Source organism: Mytilus trossulus, chromosome 13 (assembly GCF_036588685.1).
Source record: "Mytilus trossulus isolate FHL-02 chromosome 13, PNRI_Mtr1.1.1.hap1, whole genome shotgun sequence".
Taxonomy (NCBI): domain Eukaryota; kingdom Metazoa; phylum Mollusca; class Bivalvia; order Mytilida; family Mytilidae; genus Mytilus; species Mytilus trossulus.
In genome coordinates, this window is record NC_086385.1 from 13458287 (window position 1) to 13467313 (window position 9027).

The following is a 9027-nucleotide window of genomic DNA, read 5'->3' on the forward strand; positions in this document are numbered from 1 at the left end:
GGACTTTTCTTGCACTGAATTTGCATGTGCGTATTGTTATGCGTTTACTTTTCTACATTGACTAGAGTTATAGTGGAGGGTTGAGATTTCATAAACATGTTTAACCCCGCCGCAATTTTGAGCCTGTCCAAAGTCAGGAGCCTCTGACCTTTGTTAGTCTTGTTTGATTTTTAATTTTAGTTTTTTGTGTATAATTCGGAGTGTAGTATGACGTCCATTATCACTGAACTAGTATACATGTTTTCAAGGGTCCAGCTGAAGGACGTCTCCGGATGCGGGAATTTCTCGCTACATTGAAGACCCATTGGTGGCCCTCTGCTGTTTTCTGCTCTATGGTCGGGTTTTTATCCGATGTCTGCATACAATACAATTGAAATGTGTTAGTCGTTTAATATTTCATCTTGTTTGCCTGTACTAACGAAATACACGATAAATGGCGTCCAACGAAAAAAATTGAATTGACAGTCCGATTTGCGGCTTGAAACTACCATTTGTTTTTATTAATTTCCTGCGAAACCGATTAAGTAAATGATATTGTTGGATATGCATCATACATGTAACTAATATTCAGATACACCTGAATGGAATGCTCGAGGCATGTAACTCATCATGTGAAGAAAGCGAAGAAGATATAGGATCTTGCTGTAAAACATACAGGTGTTGTCAACATATGGCTTCTTGCAATTGCGAGTGAACATGAGTCATCTTTATCTTTATCTTAGACGTGGTCGTCCTTCTCGTTTTCCAATTGACATACTGATTACATCTTCATCTACATCATCGACGTCATATCATCTTCATCTTTATGAACGATATTTTCGTCCTTTTGCTTTTCTTAGTCCTCCTCATCATTATCCTCCACATCCTCCTCCTCATTATCATGATTGCCTGTTTATTTACAATGACACTATTTTATTTACAGATAGGGAGGATTCCACATGTAGGGACACCTGTAACATAAACGGAAATGAGTATATTGACATCACTATGATGTGTTCAAACAATACAAAATGTTGTAGGCTTTGTAATGGTAAGTTTGTATTATAAGGTGTTCGATAGAAAGAAAGCATTTTAATATACATACAATTGACCGTTAGTATTCTCGTTGGAAATATTTTACTTCTATTACTTCGGGGCCTTCTCTAGCTGATTATGTAGCATGGCCTTTACTCATTGTTGAAAGGCGTGCGGTGACTTAAAGTTGTTCATTTTTGTGTCTTTTTGTCTCTTGTGGAGAGTTGTCTCATTTGAAATCATAACACAACAAGTCAGGAAAATTGGCAATTGTTATAATATACTTTGCTTCTATGTGTTTTGCCTTTTAGTGTTTCTGTTGTGTCGTTGATCTCTTCTTGTACTTGATGTGTTCCCACCGCCTTTAGTTTGTATCCCGTATTTGTTTTTTTTTCTCACTCGATTTATGAATTTCGAACAGCTACCTTCATAAAGCAAACAGCATGATACATTTACTCTGTCAACGTATCCAGATGTGCTTCGTTTGCGAGTTTCCCATCGTGTTTATTTTTATTTTTATCTTCCAAATGATACTAACTGGGGTTGAAGTCATTTGATCAGTGCTAGGAGCAAAATATCATTCTCGAAATCCAACATTTTGATTGGTTGATTTTTGAGTTTGAGTACAAAACTGACTCGAAACTTTTATGACTTCACATCAAGATTTTCACATCAGTAAACTACTCTTCATTTGCCTCGATTTCAACAAAAATAATGTTTCAACTTTCAAGTGGTAAACTTCCTGTTTCTAAGGACCAAACATTTTGCTCAAATGAATGACGTTACCACAGACTTTTTTCGTTAATATTCCTGCTATCAAAACCGTGTAAACAGGTGTTTTATCCTAACACTTAAATTGGTCCAATAGGAAACCAGTAAAATAATAAAAACACCAAACTTATAAACGGAATATTTTTCAGTAAAGGGCAAAATCAAAATCTATACCACAGGCATAAAATAATATAATGAAAAAAAGAACCTCTAAACGGAATATTATTATGTTAAGGGCAAAATCAAAAGCTGAACCATGGATAACGTAGACACCCTTTTTAATAGACACTTGCTATGATTACTGTCACAATCACATATTGTTTAAACTAGTAATGGTTGTCATGTTAATAGTTGTTTGTCTTAAATTATAAATATTAGGTCTGATTACCGATTGTGTCATTTTGGTGAAATTAGGATTCGCAAGACTAGTGGTGCATTCACTTCTTTTAACGGCACCTTTCTTCACGACTAACAGGGCGCCATTTTGACTTGACTATGTGGTTAGTTATGTCGCCATATCTGATATGGGATGAAAAATCCTACGAATCGTGTAGAGAGAATGCTATGCTCTCTTTAACTTTAGTGGACCTTTAAAACAAAAGGCAACAGTAGTATAGCGCTGTTCGAAAGACATAAATTGATAGAGAGAAAACAAACAAACATTCCCGGAAAGGATTGTCTGTGGCTGAAGCACCAAAAAAATAATCAATGTCCCCAACACAATATCTTCCATTCCAAATAAACTGCATTACTATCAAACCCTTATTGTATTATTGCTACTGTTTTTATGATCCTCAACATGCCACTATACATAAAGTAATCACCATTTTTTTTAATTGTTGAATAATAACTGAACTATTTGGTATTACAGAACAATGTGGTGGGAGTTTTACTGGACAAATGGGAAGTTTTTTCTCACCGAACTTTCCATCCAACTACTGCAATAGACAAGATTGTTTCTACAACATAACAGTTGAAGAAGGTTCGATTATAATGGTGACCTTTTTAAACGTTTTCCTGGAGGAAGAGGCCGATCGTGTTAAGGTAAACATATGTTCTTCAATTTGATGGATGCTATTTGTGTTTTGTTGTAAATGTTTGTTTGTCTTGAGATTGAGATTACTGCTGTAACCATTATTTTAACGATTGAGTCTGTTCACGCATCGTTAGAAAATTAAAGGACTTGATGCGACTGTCATATAAGTGAGAGGTTTAGCGCTATAAAACCAGGTTCCAATCACCATATTTTTAATTTGAAATTGCATGTACAAAGACAGATCCTGTGTCTAATATTAAAAAAAAAGATGTGGTATGAAACAACTCTCCACAAGAGACCACTTGAAATAGACATTTACAATTTTAAGTCATCGTACGTCCGTCAACAATGAAATATCATGCTTAGCCAGCTATAAAAACCCAAGTTTGCTAACAAGGATGAAAAATGATAAATTTTACTTCCTGTTTTGAAGATCTTTCAATATCATCTAGTTGTTGACAGATTATTGCACATTCAAAAAAAAGATTAAGACTAATATTTCATTACCTTATATCGTAATCCAGAATAGAAAGTACAATCAGATCCTTGTAAATGTTGTAAGGAAAGATTCTACACAGCATCTGTTTTTAAATACTTTGGGACAGAAACTTTCAAAATCTTTGAAGCAGTCATTGTAAGCTTTTTGTTAATGAAAGCTTGCTTTGATTTTTTCTCATAATTCAAAATTTAAATATTTTCACACCTTCTAAAGGAAATTTACAAATATTTTTCTGATATTTGGAATCTTCTGTGATTTATACAAGTAGTGCCATTTAAAAAGTTTACGCACTCTCCCCTTCTTTTCTTTTCATGATATTTTTACATATAGTTTCAATAGTTATATTTTAAAATCTAAAAAAAATCCTTGTTATTTTTTCGTAGTTTTTGAAAGAAACCAGTTCCTTCAAAGTTAAATGTATGCAAAATCTAGAGAGAATAATTTCCCGCTGCATTTTAAAAGGTTTTATGGCTCTTATCCTTTGTACTTTTTTGGCTTTATACATATCTTGATATGAGTGCACTGATGAGTCTTATGTAGAAGAAACGCGCGTCTTGCGTATTATATTATAATCCTGGTACCTTTGATAATTATTTACACCACTGGGTCGATGCCACTGCTGGTGGACGTTTTGTCCCCGAGGGTATCACCAGCCCACACTACAAAAGTCAAAAAGTCTGAAAAGACCAGTTTTTGTCTGAATTTGCATGAATTTTTACTTGACATTCTTAATTTGTCTGCATAATTTTTAAAAATTCTTGACATAGTATTAGTTTGTCTAAAAAGGTTCTTGATTTGTCTAGACATGTGTCTTGACAGAATTAACATTGTCTTAAAATTTCTCGACACTTCCTGTAACATCCGATAAGATTCTGGATTAGTCTCGACCAATTCTTGACTGTCTTAAATTTGTCTCGATCTGTCTTGACATATTCTTGACATTCTTAATAATGGCTGAATATGTCTTGACATATTCTTGACATTCTAAATAATGTCTGAATATGTCTTGACACATTCTTGACAGTATAAAATATGTCTTGACACTATTTTAACAGTAAAAATTTCGCCTGAACGGTTTATGCAATCTTTTGGGTTTGTGTGGCTAAAAAAAAAAGGAGGGGGGATTTCGTGTTGGTCAAAGAATTTGTTCTCATCATGATTCAAACTGCATTTTTTTAGAACAACCCAAAAACATTTTTTTTCATATTTGGGTGTTGAATTTTATAATTTTTTATCAACAAAATTTGTGATAACTCCTTCCTGAAAAGATCAAAAAATGTTTAGATCCATATTATGTATGTATGTTTGAGACCAATGAAATCATTGATTAAAAATTATAAAATTCAACACTCAAATTTGAATAAAAAAACAGTAATCATTGAGACACATTTCAAAATATTCAGAATATGTCAAGCCAATCTAAGAAAGAATAAGAATGTCAAGAATATGTCGAGAAATTTCAAGACAGTATTTAAATGTCAAGAATTTGTCAAGAAATTTTAAGACCATATTCAGAATGTCAAGATTATGTCGAGTAAATTTCATACAAATTTGATATAAATGAGAATTTGTCAAGAAAAATTAAGACACAAGTCATACTTTTGGAGAATGTCAAGTAAAAGTTCATGCAAATCAAGACAAAAACTGGTCTTTTCAGACTTTTTGACTTTTGTAGTGCCAGTAGTCGACACTTCGTTGTTGACATGAATATCCATTATGTGGTCATTTTATAAATTTCCAGTTTACAAAACTTTGAATTTTTTGAAACTATGGATTTTCTTATCCCAGTCATAGAATACCTTAGACGTATTTGGCACAACTATTTGGATTTTTGGATCCTCATTGCTCTTCACTTTTGTACTAGGTACTTTTATGGCTTTATAAATATTTTGATATGAGCGGCACTGATGAGTCCTATGTAGACGAAACGCGCGTCTGGCGTATTAAATTTAATCCTGGTACCTTTGATAACTAATTATATCTCGAAAACAAGCACACGGACCCATCAATATTCTTGCTAATTTAGCTTCTTTAATTATATACTATCCATTTTATTAATATATTAAATATATTAACAATTTTCTGCATTTGAAAATTCCTGTACCAAGTCAGGAATATGACAGTTCTTGTCCATTCTTATGACTTGTTTTGTCGTTTGATTTTGCCATTTGATTAGAGACTTTACGATTAAATTTTCCTCGGAGTTCATGATTGTTTTGAATTTACTTTACACAATAACTTATAAAAAGGAAAGATCCGTTTAAACATTTATTTCAACTTTTTGAAATTGAAAATGAATTAAGGAATAATGAAATCAAACTACAAAACCAAATTAAACAAGACAGTAATGATCCTCCTGATTTTGTTGAATTTATACTGTTATTTATTGTAACCCGAATTTGATTTTAAGAAACAATGGAAATTCTATTCTTTCTTTGAGCAGATATATGATGCAGAAATTAAACCAGAAGCTTTACTATATGAAATAAATGTTTATCAGGCTGATGAAATAGAAGTAAACTCTACATCCAATAAAATGATTATTCACTTTGAATCCAGTCGTTTTACTACCAATCCAGGGTTCCGTGTCAATTACAAAGCCATTTGGTAAGTATATACCGCAACTTATTATCTGCATACCCTTCCAGATCAACTGAGACCTGATAGGTTGAGATCGTGTTGACCAGTCTGAAGCTGTCTATGATGTGTTTCGTTTACTCTTGTTTGTCTTTCGGTCTTTATCTTTTTCCATATTTTTGTAAGTTTTCTTTTGACTAAATTTTTTGATCTGTATATTTTGCTCTCTCTCTCTGTCAACGTCGTTTTGATCTTAACATGAACCAAAAGGTCTGAGCAATAATTCATTCAGACTTAACCACTGCAGTAAATGTTCAGATAAATAGTCTTGCAGTCAATCTAGTGCTGATGAGTTGCTTTTGACACAATTCAATTGCCAAACAAAATCATTTTAATTAGTTATCAAAGGTATCAGGATTATAATTTATTACGCCAGACGCAGATTTCGTCTTTATAAGACTCATCTGTGAAGCTCATTTTTATTAGACATATTTTGATTGACTGCGAGCAAATTGCCCAATCAGACGTGAAAACCACTGTCGATGAGTCTGAAAATTTACTGAATGACTGAACATGACTTTATATTCTTTTGTTCAGTCTTTTAAAAAGCATTTCTGAATAATATTATATGAATTTTTTTTAATAGGTATATTTTAAGAAGTAACACGCAATTCCAGCTAAGAAAAGAGACAAACAAAAAATACATGTATAACTGAAAAAAAAACCCAGAGAAAAACAAGTTCATGAAACCATTTTTTGGTGTAGTTTGTGATGTTTAGACATTAGGTTTTCTATGTTGTTTTTTAAATACTGTTGTTTGTCGTTTGGTCGTTTGCTCTTTTGTTTGCAATGGCATGATCAGTTTGTTTCCATATTGAATAATTTAATTTCCTTTCCGTACCGTTTGTATCTTATCAACAAAAAGGAAAACAGTAAAAGACTAGCATCACTTCACAAAACACATGTTGAGCCTAATGTAAAACCAAAAGAAGGCAGATTTATTGAATTGGAATTTGATGACGATTTTTGCTGATGTTGTGCTATAACCCCTTTGTCACCTGCATGGTGAATGATTGATCTCTGACAGACATAGTTTAAAACATCAAATTCAAAGCACCTGTCCCAAGGGACTTGAATTTAGTTGTTTCGAAAGGTCATGTCAATCACATTTGGTTTCGTAATTTTTTAACATATTGATAAATAGTTATCAAAAGTACCAGAATTATAATTTTATACGCCAGACGCGCGTTTCGTCTATAAGACTCATCAGTGACGCTCAGATCAAAATAGTTAAAAAGCCAAAACAAATACAAAGTTGAGGAGCATTGAGGACCCAAAATTCTAAAAAGTTGTGCCAAATACGGCTAAGGTAATCTACTCCTGGGCGCAAGAAAATCCTTAGTTTTTCGAAAAATTTAAAGTTTTGTAAACAGAAAATTTATAAAAATGACCATATGATAAAACCGCAAGTTTCTTTTTAGAATAACTTCACACTTTTCTTGTCGATGTCTGTTTGCGGTTTAAAAAAATCCACTTTTTAAAAATAATAGTAATCAAACTTCATTTTGTTTACACGTCTCCTGGTTGATAAATGTTCATGATCATACAATTGAAAATGAAAATGGGAAATATGTCACATAGGCAACAGCCCGACAGAAGATTCGAATGCCATTAACGCATTGAGAAAATCTCAAACCCAAAGATGGTTTAGTATATTAATATTTAAGAAGAGCGATGGGAACAACAAAATGAACGTGAGAATCCTGACCAAAACAAAAGGTAAAGAAGAAAAATAAAAAAAGCAACACTGACTGCGAACAGATTAATATGTTTTGACTTCAACTAAGGTTGTAAAGAAAAACAATAGTATTTAAACAGGATTAGTTGTTGATATGTAAACAATGGATAAACCTGGTTTGTTGGCTAGCCAAACTTTCCGGTTATAAATCAATGTTAAATAATATCTCTAAACTTGAAGCATTATGTGATAAAAAATAACAAAGAACAGACTACAAAAACAAACCTTTGAAAGAGAATTAAACTATCAGATATAAGCAAATTTATTGTAGGATTTTTTTTCTTCATAATATTTATAATTCATTTTATTAATTATGTTATTGTATATCAGATATATAGTTACAATCTTTTATTTTACAGATGACACACCTACGCCAAGCGACGCTATAGTTAAATAAACCTGATGTTGAACTGTAATCTAGATTAAATAAGTTCAATATATGTTTGTTTTTTTTAACATATTGTTGTCTATATAATGGAATTGATACAACTGGCATACAAGAGAGAGAGAGAGGGGAAGCTAGCTATAATACCAGGTTTAAACCACAATTTTCGACAACAAATGTCCTATTTTAAGTCATTTATATGACATATATTATCCATTCGTTTGGTGTGCTTGGGTTTTTAATTTTGCTATTTGATATGGAATGTCAATTTCGAATTTTCCTGGGAGTTTAGCGTTTTGTGATTTTACTTTTTTCAATGAAAAATATTTGTAGAGTATACATCGCATAGTATACATGTAATTTCTAATAAAAACAATATTGATATTAATAAACTTTTTCTATTAGCATCGTTTATTGGTAATTACATATACACATACATGTATTTATATATATTCGTGAAGCATATACGTTCGTCTGAACCAGTGACAACACTAGAACAGATTTATATATCGGATCACCAGCAGTGATGGTGATACATGGTTGTGTACAAATATACATAATATATATATACACCAATTAGCATGTATAAAACATGTTCGACAACCAAGTTTTTTTTTTGGGGGGGGGGGGGGGGGGGGTTAGGGGTGTTCTTTAAAATTTTCTTTTCATTTCGAAATGTCAATGTTTCCACTGATAACTTTATCATACAACGACTTATGAGTTTGACTATACCTCTTTCTCTCTCCAACAACAACGAGACACATCTTTATGTTGATACCTCGGGTGTCAGGATTTCTCTACATCTGTCTTTTATTTGGTCAACTCTGCCATCCCTTGGTGTGTAATACGACAAGATTTACACTGAATTGAGCTATTCATACAAATGAGAAGATTAACTACTTACAATAAGGTTCAATTCGCCATTTTCTACATACGCAGATCCCTGT

The 9027-nt window shown here is 32.4% G+C and overlaps 1 protein-coding gene across 1 annotated transcript; it reads left to right on the forward strand.

Annotated features, from left to right (window-relative positions):
- The first annotated feature begins 928 nt into the window (after nt 1-928).
- Nucleotides 929-8209, forward strand: LOC134694583 (tumor necrosis factor-inducible gene 6 protein-like). Its single transcript, XM_063555606.1, has 4 exons — nt 929-1030; nt 2657-2829; nt 5764-5927; nt 8055-8209. Coding segments are annotated over exons 1-4 (381 nt in total). The 5' UTR covers nt 929-987; the 3' UTR covers nt 8056-8209.
- Nucleotides 8210-9027: the final 818 nt, after the last annotated feature.

Excerpts from the sequence above, each read along its gene's own strand:
- LOC134694583 (XM_063555606.1), top strand. The coding sequence starts at position 988 with ATGATGTGTTCAAACAATACAAAATGTTGTAGGCTTTGTAATG. Across the intron at positions 1,031-2,656 it reads ATGTTGTAGGCTTTGTAATG|AACAATGTGGTGGGAGTTTT; the intron begins GTAAGTTTGTAT and ends TTGGTATTACAG. Across the intron at positions 2,830-5,763 it reads AAGAGGCCGATCGTGTTAAG|ATATATGATGCAGAAATTAA; the intron begins GTAAACATATGT and ends TTCTTTGAGCAG.